At 42.4% G+C, this 15,990-nt stretch overlaps 1 protein-coding gene across 1 annotated transcript in view; it reads left to right on the forward strand.

Moving 5' to 3' along the window:
• Nucleotides 1-15,990, forward strand: part of syt9b (synaptotagmin IXb) — a 37,087-nt gene that overhangs the window by 5,242 nt on the left and 15,855 nt on the right. The window contains exons 2-4 of the mRNA XM_056388191.1: nucleotides 11,770-11,945; nucleotides 12,859-13,076; nucleotides 13,218-13,758. Coding sequence (XP_056244166.1) covers nucleotides 11,770-11,945; nucleotides 12,859-13,076; nucleotides 13,218-13,758 — 935 coding nt within the window. The remainder of the gene's footprint in view (nucleotides 1-11,769; nucleotides 11,946-12,858; nucleotides 13,077-13,217; nucleotides 13,759-15,990) is intronic.

Here is a 15,990-nt window from a genome sequence, read left to right on the forward strand (position 1 = left end):
CTCTGCTTAATCTTCTCTTAATAATTGTGCTTTACATCGTTATATTGATTTGAAGTCATATTGCTCAGCCCCAATGCGTCGTCTGTCTTTTTAAATGGTGATTTAAATAAGAGGCCATTGTTGTAGTTTGGCCACCATGCGTCATGTATCTGATGCGGGTTGAAAGGTTAGAAACACATAATCCTTAAAACAACTTAAAGTCTACAGCCATGCTAGCTGCTGTGGTACTTTAGAGGTACTACAGATTAACGCTAACATCAGCATACTGACATGCTCACAATGACAAAGCTAACATGCTAATGTTTAGCAGGTACAATGCTTACCACGTAAGAGATATTTGAGTTTTGACCACAGACTGACCAACTGAACGACCCACAGTTGCCATGTCTGGAGCCGTGCAGCTTGCGTGGCCAAACATAATGAAAAGTGGACATTTCACATTCCAGCAGTGTCCTATGTCGTTGTAAAGAGATCATGTCAGTTATTTACAGTCATAAATGAAGATACAAAGCTTATGTGTGGGAGAGTTGCTGTCCAGATGAATCAGCCATTCAGGTGTGACGTTTACACAATTACTGCAGTTTAGTTGCAGGTTAATTCCTGTGTAGGTGTGCTGGACAATAAACAGGAATAAACTGGCATTATAGCGATTGTCTCGGGTTGGCGTCTGTGATGGACCTATAATGAACCTCCTTCAGAGGCACAGGGATCTCAGTATCCACCCATCACCTCTAAAGCTCGCAACCACAGACATGATGCTGCGCTGAGGAAACAAGAATAAAACTAACAATAAAATAGATCAGACTGGCAGGTTCGACTGACGGCCTGAAGTCGTAGTGTGGTACGCAGCGGTTATTATCATGACATATACAGTTAATAACAAAAGGGAAGCGCAGAGACGCTCTCTATGGGAGTCTGTGTTTATACAACCCAGTATTTCGCTGCTTGTGTACAGGTGTGAGCTTCATATGTCACAGATATTCATAGCTCTCTCTTCTGTTGTCACACTGAATGCAGTTGGCCACTGACCTTACCCTTCTGGCCTACACACACACACACACACACACACACACACACGCACACACACAAACACACACACACAAACACACATCAGGCTCGACTGAACGTACAGACACATTTATGTTAATGAAAAATTAAATAATGTGGGAAAGTTTGCAGCATTCTCTGATAAACTAATTCATCTTGTCTTTCATTTGTCCTGCACTTTAAAAAACACTGCAAAGATGAAATTTCTATGTTTTAAGTGAAATTATTAATTACTTATTAGTACATGGCCTCTATTTGTGTTATGGTTAAAATTTTTGGAGTCCCCTGGTTGTTCTTGGACTTAGATATGTATTTGACAACTCATCGTGTGCAATAATTAACACGCACCATCTGTGTAATATCCCTTATCTGCTGCTATCTGTTATATTTAATCTAATTGTACATAATATATAATTATCTATTATTTATCTTTTTTAAGTATTTGATATTGAAATCTTGCTGCGTTTTCTTTTCTTTGTACCGTCCACTTTTCTGCTGTAACACTGCAAACGTACCCACTGTGGGATTAATAAAGGACTATCTTTATAGACTTCCTGCCTTCCATTATAGACTGGGACCCGTTTGTGTGTTGAACACCTCTGGAGAGACGGTTCACGGGTCTTTCTGGAGTTTTTAAAGGTCATCCTTTAGATCAGCTGCTTTCTGGACATCTTGTTCGCTTTATGACCTCATCGTCCAATGCAGCCCAGAAATGAGCGTGACGGCATCTTTCCAGTTTTTGATTTCTCACAACCGTTTTCCTCTGTAGTTCTTCTTTCACGGAGCCGTTTGGAGTGTGAGCAGCAGTTTGGCTTCGAGCCCAACACGATGATCAACATTGTTGTGTAGATTGGCTGCTTGTCTCTTCCGCTGATAAGTGAAGATGTCTTATGTCTCTTGATGAGCCTCTGGTAGCGCTGACAGAGAGAAGCACCTTGGAATCATTTCTGAGCTTACTCTGACGTCCATGTCTCAGAGTGGGAGCCTGGCAGATGTAAGCAGTCTTTGAATGCTGTTTGTAACACAGCCTGTAGAGCTCTGCTGCTCTACTCACACACACACACACACACACACACACACACACACACACACACACACACACACGTCTGTAGGATTGTATTATGCCTGTTTCAACCTTTCCCCACTGGCAACCAGTAGTTCTGCAGTGATTTCAGCGATTGCATTTAGTTCTGCTCCCGGCTTCAGTGGGTCGAATGTTTACCTCCTCGCTTTACAAAAGCGTGTCCATCATTTAATCTGATATTGGTTCTTGTTATTCATTAAACACGTGCAAACATCCTGGGGTTTTGCTTTCAGGAGAAATTCTGAAAGAAGTGCAACAGGGACTCTGTTCTGAGATGAGAAATTAAAGTCTAAAGTCCAGACTGCTCACTTGCTTGGTAGTTGCAGTAATTCAAATAAAATAATTTGTGCCTGTTGTAAGGGTTTGTGGGTGTTTGATTCGAGTTCAACAAACATTTCCTTTAACTGCAAACTGCAGAGCCGGGCATGTGTTCCAGGGAATTACATTTTCGCTGCTGATGATAATTGGGGCTTCATACAAAATAAATGAGACAGAGTTTTGACAGACAGGGAGGGAGACCAGAAGGGAGTACGAAAACACGGGACACAATAATTCAGTAATTAGTGTGCTGACATGTATTCCCTTCCTGTCAGCGGAAAGATATCGTGCCTACAAACTGCCTTCGAATACGTTACAGACACGTCTACCGTGTGGCTCCAAGCTTTGTATTAGCCCGCTAGAGGTGTGGCCCTACCATGGTTTTTGGGATCAGCAAAGTCAGTTCCTGCCACTACATCAACAGTAACGAGAGAGGCAGCGGCGGCTCCCACCCTTTTTTCAGTTTAGCCTCCTAAATGTCTGCGCACATCTCTGTACCATATACTGTTATTTTAATCCTTCTGGAAGATGTAGCTGAATGGATTGCCTCATTGCTGTTGTTATTGTGTAATTTTATTAGTTGCATCTTGAATGAAATACTGATGTAACTGTTCCCAAATGCAGCTGGTGGGATGTGCACTGCTACTTACTGTCAATAATAAGTGCAACTCAGTGTGTAATACAGATTCAGCATTTTCTTCCATTATCTGGCTCTGCACAAATTAAACAAACATAATAAATATGATTTTTTCTACATTAAAATCCAAACATTATTTCCTGAGAAACAGCGATGTTAAGGAAAGTGATAAAAAATGTTTTTAAAAAACAGAAATTCATCCAAATCTGCACAAAAATCCAAGGTCTTTTCTGTAGCCCACATTCCTTCCCTCCACCAAGTTTGGTGCAAATCAGCTCCGTACTTTTTGCGTGATCTTGCTTAAACAAACAAACAGATGGACACAGGTGAAAACATAAGCTCCTTGGTAGAGGAGATAAAAGAGAAAGTCACTGTTTCAGAGATATTAGCCTTTATCATAGTCAAAGAGTGTATTGGTGTAAAATGATAAAATAACCCACTGAATCAGCTGCTAGCAGTTCATGTGATCACTCTAACCAAATCTGAACAGAATATGAATCAATGGATTATTCGTGATACTGTTAAAATGATTATTAAGCATGATCTGAAGCTGTGAGAAGAATGTTTAAACTAATTTACAGATTTTTACACTGATTCCTGCTCTATTTGTACGATGTCTGTGTTCTGAGTTAGAACAGTTACACCCCCGAACACACAAAGATTGCAAACTCTCTCTCTCTCTCTCTCAAAGGTTAATGACTAAGTTCTTCTTCTCTTCGTGCTTGAGAAGTCTCCCAGTCCCTGACAGGAGACAAACGTGATGGTGCGTCAGCATGTGTGAGAGAGAGAGTGCCTGTCACAATAACACACATGATGAATTAAACATGTGCAACTGGCAGGAACATTTAAATTTCATAGTTAGTGGAGTTGGCTCTTTTGCTGTTTCAGTTGCGACCTTTTGTGAGGTCCAATAGCAATAAGCCTTTCTGCGGTGTAGCTGGATAATCAGGCAGCTTAGAGCATGTTGTTGATTTACACAAGGCCTCATCAAAAGGAGATTTAGTGCGAATCAATAAAAGCAGCCATCTGTGTGTTTGTTCGCTTTGGGGTTTTAAGCTTGATTCACTTCAGAGGCAGGAGAGTCCCTCGGCCTCGGCCTTCTATCAGGGAAATCCATTGGCATTGTTGGACTCTGAACTCTTCCACTGATGTGCTTCCTGCTGGCGACACATTCCCTGTGGCTTCAAGAGCTCAGCTGCTTTTATTTTGTATTTTCTACACAACAGCTGGTTGATAGTGTGTGTGTGTGTGTGTGTCTGTGTGTGTGTGTGTGTGTGTGTGTGTGTGTTATTGGTGATTGAAACAAGATGCTCTGCGGTGTTCTTCTCACACCTGAACCTATCATCAATGGCAGATCGATAAACCGTGTCCCCACCAGCGACGCCAGGTGTACAATAATCACGGTACGTTCACAATAACTCAGCCGTCAGTGTGACATACAATCATTAAATCTAATAACCCATAAATGTGCAGGAATTCCGATGTTTTAATTTCATCATTTTTTCAATTAGAGTGAAATGGTATTGAGCTGATTTGGAACCGGTCTGATTATTGGTCGTACATTAACCATGACAATAATGTTTTGTGGAAAACTGACCCTTTTAAGCTAATGGACAATTTAATGACTATTCCATTGTTTAAACATTGTAAGAACAACAGTCACACCCTTAAATTAGAACATGAGGACGTATTTGGTTAATGTTAATGCTTTTGAAATGATGGTTAATTAATGTGGACATGTGTGTGTGTGTGTGTGTGTGTGTGTGTCTGTGTGTGTGTGTGTTTTTGTACCAAAAGAGTCAAATGAGAAGCGAGTAAGAGCTTTTACAGCTTTACTGACCACTTAGGCTTTGATGTAAGTCACCACTAACACCTCAGTGTTGGACACTTTATACTTTATTCTGTCATCCATATTCACACAAACTCAAGCAACCCCACCACCGACAATTACACTAATCAAAACCTGTCTAACCTTTTTTAATTATAATTGTCGACTTCCTTTAGAGAGGAGTGAGCTCACTGATTATTGGAGCTCCTGAATCCAATTAACTGCCACCAGCTGTACGGGGATTTAGGCCTTGGTGCCTTGATTGCACCCTGCAAGAGGACATGAAAAGCGGAGACACCCTGTGGCTTTAGAAAAGGCTCTAACAAAAGGTAATTGAATGAAGCCACAGGCTCGTCTGGGCTGTTTTGCTCATTTTAAAAGCGAAACTTATCAAAGAAGGAGCAACAGTGTTTTCAACATTTAGTTTTTGACTCCGATATTTAAAAAAAAAAAAGGAAGGTGGTTCAAGGGAAAATGCTTTGCTTTGGATGCGAACAGGGTTAATGTAAAGAGAAATTACTAATATCCTGAGCTGTAATTTCATTTAGATACAGAAAAGCTTAATTCTGGGCGTGAAATATTTTCTATTTTTCATGAAACAAATGCATGAACTATTTGGCACATCAAAGCTTAGAGCTGCACAAGCTGCATACTCTCTATCTGTGCCAGCTGAGAACACAAGCCCCGTTCTGTGCCGGGACACACACACACACACACACACACACACACAGTATATCATCTCTCCACCGCTTTCAGTTCCTCCCAGCTGGTGCCCAGTTCAGAGCCGCACACAGGAGAACCTGCCTCATTTCACCGAGGATAGCGCTGACTGTGCTCTAATTCTAATGAACATACTGCGCAGCACGCATCACACTCCTTTGGTTTTTATTGTGCTATAATACATCAAATTTAATTCAAAACAGATGTTACATGCAAATCGTTTCGTTATTGAAAATAAGACTTAAAGGAACTTAAAGCTGCTCTCACAGGCACACGCTTCACACACGCACACGCTTCACACACGCACACGCTTCACACACACACGCCATAAGCCTTTGGCTACAGTTAGCAGAGGGCTAAACCATTAGCAACACAGTCACTCATCACCTGCTTTTTTGGTGAATCTACCTAAACAAACAACCTCTACAACACACTGAGATATTACAGGACAATGAATTTAGCGGTCAGGAAGTACAGCGAGTTCTCTCCATCACTGAAACGCTTCACCGATATTGACACATGTCCATCTGAAGCGACATGCCTCTGCATTTGTATAACAGCCAATAGGAATGCTTTTCTCTCTCAGAAAAGACCTGTGATTGGCCAAAGTCAGAAAACTTTAGAGGCAAGGACGAGGCGCAGACGTCTAGCCCGCTCTCAGACCATTAGAATTACAATTAGCTTTAAGAAGGGTATATTTAAAATTTCAATACTAAATCCAGTTTGCAGACTGTGCGTGTGAAAGTTTTACATTTTCTCATAATATTCTTGATCTGTTGAGTTCTGATGTTTAGATTCCTTTTCGCTCCTCTGATTAATGGTGACTTTATCTGAAGCGTTTCTTTTCCCAAAAGTCATTGAGTTTTCTTCTCTCCTCATCCATCTCTAATAACATTATTCAGAAGCTGCACCAATCAATATTTTAGCATCGACGACAGATCAAATGACGTGTGTGTGTTATGAATCTGGTCGCTCGTAGTGAGAAACCCAAAGAGAAACCACAGAGGAAGTTGGCGATTTGTTGGTGAACATAATGGGGCATTCAGCAGCTAAAGAGACAAATATTTCCCTCAGAAGAAGCAGTGATGGTTTGTATTTATATTCATCAGATGGACGGACGTTAAGTTTGCTCAATGTCTGCTGGTTGAGTGCTAACATGTTCTGTAGGAAGAGCTGCGTCATCTTCAAACGGTGCAGGTTTAATCACATTTAAAAGCTGGTGAAGTCTCGAAGAATGAAAGCTTCAGTAACACTCGTGATACTGAAATCAACCTTGTGTTTTGATATTCAAACAGAACCAACCAAAAGATCCTAATGACACATTTTTCATAATACCCCGTCTGAAATATGCCACCCGTTCTTTAAAGTCGTCCTTGTTGCTAACGTGCAGTAGCTGAGGCCAGATCCATTCACTGGATCTCACTGAATCACAGAGCAGAACTGTTGCTGTCTGCGGGCCGACGTGTTCGGTCACGCCGGCCGCACCCTGATAGTTGCCGCTGACAGCTGATGTCATCATGAATGAAAACATGAATTAAATTACAATACATCCTGAGTGCACTACGTCCGTGTTTACAGCCATCTACTTTGCTGGAATAAGCCATTGATAGTTGTTGCTATGGATACCATTCAACACTAATCACCATCATCTTTAGCCATTAAACTGCATGTTGTACACTTTCAGTTGATAATTCTCTGTGTAGATCTTTACACTGGACGTATAAATAGTGAGCTTCTGAAAGTATTCAGACCCTTCCTTGTACACTTTGACGTGTCGATAAAACTTATGTATCAAATTCAAGTGGATTGAATTCACATTTCTGCCAACGAATGGTCTGAATACTTGTATAAAGATATTTAATATTTTGACCTTTAAATAAATTTCTAAAAATGTGTTTTCACCTTTTCTGAATGGGTTTTTTGTGTGTTTTTTTTTTTCCAGTTCCAATTTATTTTCTATACTGAGGTAAATTTTTCTGAACTACTCAGTTCTCTGTACTGACATGGAGCTCAACACAACAGTTAATCTAACATTCAAAATGCACCTGGGAAATAATCTTTTTGAAGCCTGATCCATCCCTGGCGGTCCTCTGCAGATCTGTCCACACACCCAGCATTCATTTCATCCAGGAGGGACGTCTGATCATGAGCCTGGTGGTCATAAACAAACAGCTGCTCTGGTGGGATGAGGGATGGAGGGTAAGGTGAAATGAAAAGCGTCACTCTCTGACTGGAAGCGAACGGCGAAACGCTGCTTTTTGTCATACGAACACAAAATATTCTGGATTCTGCCTCTCTCCCCTCATCCTCTCCCTCACCTGGCTTTCATAGAGGTCATCAAAGAATGAAATGCAGCGCTCACTGTTGGATGGCCCCTATCAGGGCTTGCTGCATCTTTACCAGCTGCAACAGCAGGGCTGGTATTGTGTTCACCTCTGTGTGTGGCTGTCATCATGGTACAATGTGGTCCTGGGGACACATACTGTTACAGGAACTACCTTATAGCTGGTTCTGCCACATATAGAGTCACAAAACTGTACAGGTGTGTATTGCGATCTAAATGAAGGCTGAGTCTGTAGATAGGTGCGGTCGGGTCGGAACGTCAACGCAGCTGCTGTGATCCCATCGAAAGTTGGTCTCTAGTTATTCTGTCATTTATTCTAAGATGTAGACGTGGCAGAATGTAATAAAGTCTGGTCTGGTTTAAAGTCATTTTCTGTTTTTAAGCTCTGAATGTAAATTCAACAGTTTTGAAAATAGTATGAATCACTCACAAAACAGGCTGTAAGTGCACAGAGCTTTAGAGGTCAACGAGTTTCTGTGAGAAAACTCCTCATGAATATGAAAGCCGCCGCTCTACAGTTGCCTCAGATGCTGATGGGGTGGTTTAGGGTTCGTTTTGCATTAAGGTTGCTAACCCCGGAGGTTTACCTGTATTGAGTGCACTAATAGTACGAAACAACTGTCCAGCACTGTCCGCTTGTGCCTATAAACTTATTGTAGTTTGGTTGACTGACCCCAGACAACTTGAAGTTTGGAAACACAACAAAGAGTTGACCTTTAAAGTTGACATTAAAATCCAAAAATATAAAAATATAGTCCATAAATATCACAAATTAGACCCCTTTAAAATAAATGCACAGAAGCCTAAATAAACAGTTCTTCAAAAATTAAACCAAAATTATATTTATATAAATAAGTAAATTACTTAGCTGGATATAAATATAATTGAAAAACTGTAGTGAAATAGCTCTAAAACACACACACACACACACACACACACACACACACACACACACACACACACATAATAAAGTGGAAGAAATAAAAGAACCGCTGCAGGCCTGGGTGATGCTCGGGTGTGGTGCGGCAGACACAATCCTCTCCTCGGCGGACGCCCATGAAGAAGAACCGGTCAACACCAACGGCAGCGGAAACTCTCCGTCCTCGGGCGAACTCGGCCTTTTCCGGTCCGGCGCGCGGTTCTCTGACTTGCAGTTCACTTGTACCTGAACACGCACCTGCACAAACACTCGCCCAATAAACTGTTTTAACGAGGAAACGTGTGCAGTCTAGTTTCGGTGGCACTCTTCTCTTTCCTCGGTTGTCTCTCCTGTCTTCCCCCCTCGGACCTCCCGCTTCCGCACCCCCTGCCAATCACCACGGGTGACACCATGTGTACTCTCGCGACACTTAACTTTTTACCATCAATAACTACGATATTCCACATCACATTTATACTCTTAGTTTATGACTGAAATATCTTAATTTCTCACTCAGATTTGTCTCTTAATTAAAACAAATTTCACTTTCACTTCTTAGGTTTCCAGAAATCTTCCCATTTTCAGAAAAAATAAATACACATAGTTTAGTGTGTGTGTGTGTGTGTGTGTGTGATGAATCAAATTGTTGAGAAGACACAACTCAGAGAGTTTTCATGAATTTAGTGTCACACCAGGACTCTGAATCTTCACCCTGTAGTTTCATGTTAAAGACTGTAAATTAATTTTCTTTTGAACTGAAGGACTCTAATGGCATCCGTAAATGAGCTCCTCTCAGACAGGCCGAAGCGCTCTCCATTGTCCCATTAAGAGACTCTCTCAGCTCTGTTAGCAGGAGAGACTAATAAACACCTAGGAAAACACTGTTCCAACCATTGAAAAGTCACAGTGACACTCAAAGAATTCAGACATCCCTTCTCTGTTTTGGGCCTGATTCAGAAGGAACCAGCAAGAAAAAGAAAGCTGGAGAAGCAGTGATGGAGAAGGATACGGAGAGCACAGTCATCTCTCTAACTCTTCCTCTCTGAGAGCATCTTACCTCAGCAGACAGTCTGAGCCAGGCTTTTAGTTGAGTTTGTGAAAGGCTGTTTCACGAGAAAGACGTATCCACTATCGACGGACACTATCTGTCCGACTACAACCCGCTATTAGCCGGCAGTTAAAGGGAGAAACTCTCTCCTCTGCTAATGGATAACAACACTGTTGTCCTTTGGTCTCAAATGTCTCTACATCATCCCTCGAGTGTAGTCATGGATACACAGTACGCATGGTCCAGACATAAGGAGAGAGAAAGACGAGCCCATAACATCTGTAAAGGAGAGAATGTGTAAATATAAGCACTTCATTATTAACACCATAAAACGTTAGGTATAGTTCCTCCCTCAGCTCTCAAACCAGCCTCAACTCTTCGTGTCATTGGCTCCACCTCCTCCAACATGTTGACGTGACTGCATCACATCATCTCTGCAGATTTCAGAACTCACTGTCACATTCATGAAACCAGTTTGAGATTGTTTTCTTTTGGCTTTAGCATTGTCATGCTGGAAGAAGCCATTAGAGGATGGTAAACTGAGGCCATAAAGGGATGCACATGGTCAGCAACAACTGTGATTAAGGAGCCCAAAGTGTGCCAAGAAAACATTCCCCCTCACCATGACACCACCATTACCTTACCATCTGACCAGGCTACGTCCGGTGTCGGTGAGCCTGTGTCCACTGCAGTCTCACATTTCTGCTCTTGGCTGAACAGGAGAGGAACCTGACGTGGTCCTCTGCTGTCGTAGCCCAGGTTAAGGTGTTGTGTCTCAGAAGCCTTTCTGCTCACCGCAGTAATAAAGGAGTGGTTATCTGAGTTCGCGTAGCCTTTTTCTGCCTGTTCATTCTCCTGTGACCTCTCTCATCAACAAGGTATTTCCATCCACAGAACCGCAGCTTAATGGATGTTTTTCTGTTTTTCACACCGTTCTGAGTAAAAACTCTGGTCTGTCGTGTGTGAAAATCCCAGGAGATCAGCAGTTTCAGGAAACACTCAAACTAGCCCGTCTGGCACCAACAGTCAGATTACATTTTTACCCCAGGACTCTGCCAGTAGTTGTAATCACAACAAGAGCAAAGCCCCGTCTGCCCTTTGACACTTTGGCATCTATTCAGTTAATCGCTGACATCCATCAGATTGGTGACAGTGAACCAAAACAATAACGTCTGTTTAAGTTTTGATCATATGCAAGTTAACATGTAGCCTACACCCCTTGTCACTGTGATAGGGATTGAAGTTTACTTGAGTTTGAACTAAAGTCTGCTGGTAGACACAAAGTAAAGACACCCAATCACATCTGAGGCTCGAGGTGACTTGTTTTGTTTTTCTCCTTTTGTTCACCGTCTTTGAGATGCTTTGCAAAGCTTGAGATGAAAAGAAAAATGAAAGTGACATACCTTCACAGAAAAAGAAAACAACAATTAACATACAAAAAGGATTCTGACAAACTCCCTGTAAACACGAGTCCCTAAAAAGCCGAATCGCTCTTTGTCTCCAGTGATTATTCTTTCTTCTTGAAGGCTGTTTAGAATTTTACTGCTGTTATGTTGCGTTTCAGCGCCTCATCATCAAGGTAATGAGTTCCTCTCTAATTGTTGATATAGTTGGATAATCCATGGGAGTAATTAATTTTTTTTTTCTTTAACTTTTGCCTACAGTGAGGAAATGTTATTCTTTTTCTTTCTCATCTCGCATCCTGAACAAACACAGTCTGTCCTCCCAGGGGAGACAGGTTTGTCTCTGCCAGACTCTTTCACTGGCAAACCTGTGCTCACTGTTCAATGAGTGTATGTCTCTCTCTCTCTCCTCCATCTCTAGATGTATCGGTGAGCCTGTTGTCCCTGCTGGTGACCACCTGTGGTCTGGCTCTCTTCAGCGTCTCCCTCTTTGTCTCATGGAAGCTGTGCTGGGTGCCACTGAGCGGCCGTTTCCTCCCGGATGTCCTCAAAGGGGCGCACTTCCTGGGAGGAGACCAGCAGCCCGTGCTCACAGAGGTAAAGACGAGGAGAAGTTTAGGTTTAAGTTTATGTGTTTATTTGCATTTTGCCTTCATTAGTTTACACAATAAAGATGCATTATTGTAGACAAAGGTTATCACACGCACAAAGGTTTCTAGAAAGTCCGCAGAATTGAACCTGGGTTGTTATGGTTATAGGGTTTACAGAGGGTGTAATCTCTTTTAGGAAATCGACAGCAGGGGAGGGGATGATACAATACGTCATCAAACTGCGACTTTAGGACACAATTTACACCTGGCATTAACATGTAATAGATAAACTGAAACACCTCGTGCACGGTGTAAATGCTGAATGCATTGTGATCACTGCTAGCTTAAGCTGCCCGTCAGAAGCTACATGTAGTAGCTGTGCCGATCCTCTAACTCTCAGCAGGAAAGTGAATAAGCCTTTTTCCCAAAATGTTGGACTCTTCTTTAGGGAATGTTACATCTGAGCCATGATAACTGCACCACACAAAACTGTGACCCTGGATGTGTGGCTGTGGCGCTACAGGAACAAGCCTGCAGCACATAATGTTTCATGTAGTTGAAATCTCTCCAATATAAAATGATAAGACAAAGGAGAGAGTGTTAAGAATTCACACCCTGATGCGCTGACAGCATCTCCCCTTGCAGCCCAAACTTAGATTATTGTGACACTGGAAACTGCTTTTTATCTTTGTCATGACTCCAAAGCAATATGGCTGCCAGAGTGTAGGTGATACAAAATAATAATAATAATTTCTCGTCTGCCCAGCTGTCTTAAAGAAAACTTCACCAAGGGACCATATACGCCGATTTTCTATAATTACAGCTCTGTCCTCAAATCCCCCAACCAAAGATATCACTCCCAAGTTAGCATTTCTGAAATAGTATTCGTAGTAATGTCAACACTGGTGTCTGTTGTGCAGGTGGACGGGGAGGAAAGGGAGTACAGCGAGGATGGCTGCGTGAAGGAGCCGTCAGGGCTGCCTTCGGCCGTGGCTGTCCCGGAGTCAACCCTAAAGATAAGCCACACATCGCCTGACATCCCACTGGAGACCCAGACCAAGGTGGAGAAAAACCAGGTCCACACTCTGGCCAGGGACAGGGTCCAGAGACAGATTACTGAGCCTACCTCGTCTGTACGGTCAGCACACGTCAATCCCTGAACCTACTGACAGTATAATACATCAGGAACACGGTGGCTTCAGCATTTGCCATCACAGCAACGAGAACTCAAGAGTAAAAAGGTTTTGAATGATTTCATGTGCTTCATCTTTTGTTACAGACACAACTCCATCCGTCGTCAGATGAACTTGTCCAATCCGGACTTCAACCCTGCTCAGTTCCAGCGCCAGGAGTCTCTGTCTGGTTTGGGCCGAATCAAACCGGAACTTTACAAGCAGCGTTCGGTGGACGCTGAAGACGGGCGTCACACCGACAGCTGCGGGCGTCTCAATTTCATCCTCAAGTTTGACTTTGACCTTGAGCAGCTGATTGTGAAGATCCACAAGGCCCAGGACCTTCCCGCCAAGGACTTCTCAGGGACCTCCGATCCTTACGTCAAGATCTACCTACTGCCCGACCGCAAAACCAAGCACCAGACCAAGGTGCACCGCAAGACACTCAACCCAGTGTTCGATGAGGTGTTTCTCTTTCCCGTGGCGTACGCTGAGCTGTCAGGCCGAAAGCTGCATTTCAGCGTGTACGACTTTGACAGGTTCTCGCGCCATGATTTGATTGGCCAAGTGGTGGTGGACAACTTCCTGGATCTTGCCGACTTTCCCCGGGAGACAAAACTGTGCCGAGACATACAATATGTAACCTCGGTGAGATACCAACTTTCATCCATTTCTTAATATTCTGTCACTGTCTTTCTCCTCTAAATGTGTTTGAAACTTTACATAATTTACATCACAGATTTTTGCAGCATATTTCCATTTCGTAGGTCGACAAGGGCAAAAGTATCTGCACCAGCCTAAATCACATGTCTTTTCCTCAGCCTGGCCAAAATCAAACAATCAAGAGAGCAAGAAACTCTGTAAAACCCTGTTACAACAGCAGCTGGAAGGAGATATGTCAGTGGACTTGTATCTCATTTCCCATCCAAGTGGAACTCATCTGTGGTTTCAAGAGGCAGAGACATAGAAATATACTTAGACTCAGTTAATGTTTAATGAAAGCAGTAGGAAACACTTGGGGGTAGTGACCCAGATCTACACTGACATAAGACAGGGGATGGATTGCCAGAGATACAGCGACATTGTCTATATTACATTATTCACTTGGATAAATCTAAAGTGTTGGTGTACTGAGTAACTCAGTAAGGGAGTCAGATCTTCCTAGTCAGGGAAATCCTCATGGTTTGCCTGTCTTGTTGAGTGAGGATTGCAGGCTGGTGAGGCTCCATTTGGGATAGAAATATATCTTTTTCTGGTTTATGAGCAGTTACAACAAGGCCAAGCAAGGAGACAGCACCTTTATCAAGTCAGAGGACAGTGTATAGTGCTTTTGACTCTGATTACAATTACTTTGTGGAGAGAGAATTCACAGGATTATATAGTTTGTGCAACATTTCAACCTAAGTCACATTTTCAAAAACTAAAACTACTAGCACAGGTTCAGACTGGGATAATAACAAACCATTTGTACTGCAATACTTTTATTAGGAGCACAGTTTTAGCTTAAAGCTTGACAGTGATAAGGTACACAGAATATAGCTAATGAGATGTCAAATACACAAGACTAGGTCAAAGCCGAGTATATGGCTGAACCGCCTCATAGGCCATTAGCATTCTGCCTAGTGTCAGCCGGTTTCAGCCCTTCATCTATTTGCTTCTCTCCTATTCTCTGCCCCCCCCCCCCCCCCCCCCCCCGCTGGCATTCAGCCGACCAATGGTGGAACTATGATCACTCAGTCAGTCAGTCAGCGACATTCACGATTATATGGCCCCGCTCGCTGTGTCACTCCGGCTAAAAAATAAACCTTTTATCAGAGGTGTAGTAGGGTGTATATAAGAGGTCAAGACTCCAGTGAAACTTGGAGTATAGAGAATAACTTGGCCTGTGGTCTTCATCGTGGTCATCATCATTCAACATATTATAAACATAGGGTTAGGTTTGCCTAACAATAGATACTGCTTCTTAAACAACACTTTACTAAGTGCTACATATGATCACTGAAGAATTAGAACTATAGAGGCACATAAATAAGGGATTTTTAAATATTTAAGAACATAAAAAACATCTCTATAAAAACTTAATAGCTGAAAAATCCTCATTTATGCCTGCTGAAAAGAAGAAGCTCTTTCCATTAGTACAGTGCTTAAAAGGCTTTTTGTGTAGTGGCAGTTAATGCAGCTTCCACACTTGAAATTGCTCTGAAGAGGATAACATGTGAACGACTCTATCAGTGTCCGTCTCGCAGAGCAGAGCTGCAGCCAATCATGTTATATGTGATCTGTGGTTTTTACTGCACATGCTACTAGTTTGTGTCCTGCTTACTTTTCCTTACGCCACACAGGTGAATTTAACCTCAGGAAATCTGGTCTGATCTAAGGACACCGCTGCACCACTGTCTCCCATATCCAAGTATCACTCTATTGCATACAGGGCAATGTTTTAATGCTTCGTAGTGGTGACTTTACATTCAATATGCTCTGCAAATATCCCAGCAACAAACATGCAAAAAGAGTGTTTGTTTTGTACCTGTCCTTTCCTCAGAGCTCTCACTGAACTGCTCCTCATGATCAACATGATGCTTTATTCCCTCTGATGAACTAGAAGCACTTCCTCCTTTGGTTGTGTGTATGTGTGTGTGTGTGTGTGTGTGTGTGTGTGTGTGTGTGTGTGTGTGTGTGTGTGTGTGTATTTGTTTGTTTGTTTGTTTGTTTGTGCTACTAACAGTGTAATAGATCATTCAGCCTTGGAAAAGACTCGTTCCCTGGTGTCTAATCCTTTTATTACAAAATGCATTTGTGAACACAATAAGACCTTGTAAAAGAACAGATGCTCAACTTAGGTAGACAAGTGAGTCAACACCAAGGAGACAAGGTTCGGTG

This window comes from Seriola aureovittata, chromosome 10 (assembly GCF_021018895.1).
Source record: "Seriola aureovittata isolate HTS-2021-v1 ecotype China chromosome 10, ASM2101889v1, whole genome shotgun sequence".
NCBI lineage: Eukaryota > Metazoa > Chordata > Actinopteri > Carangiformes > Carangidae > Seriola > Seriola aureovittata.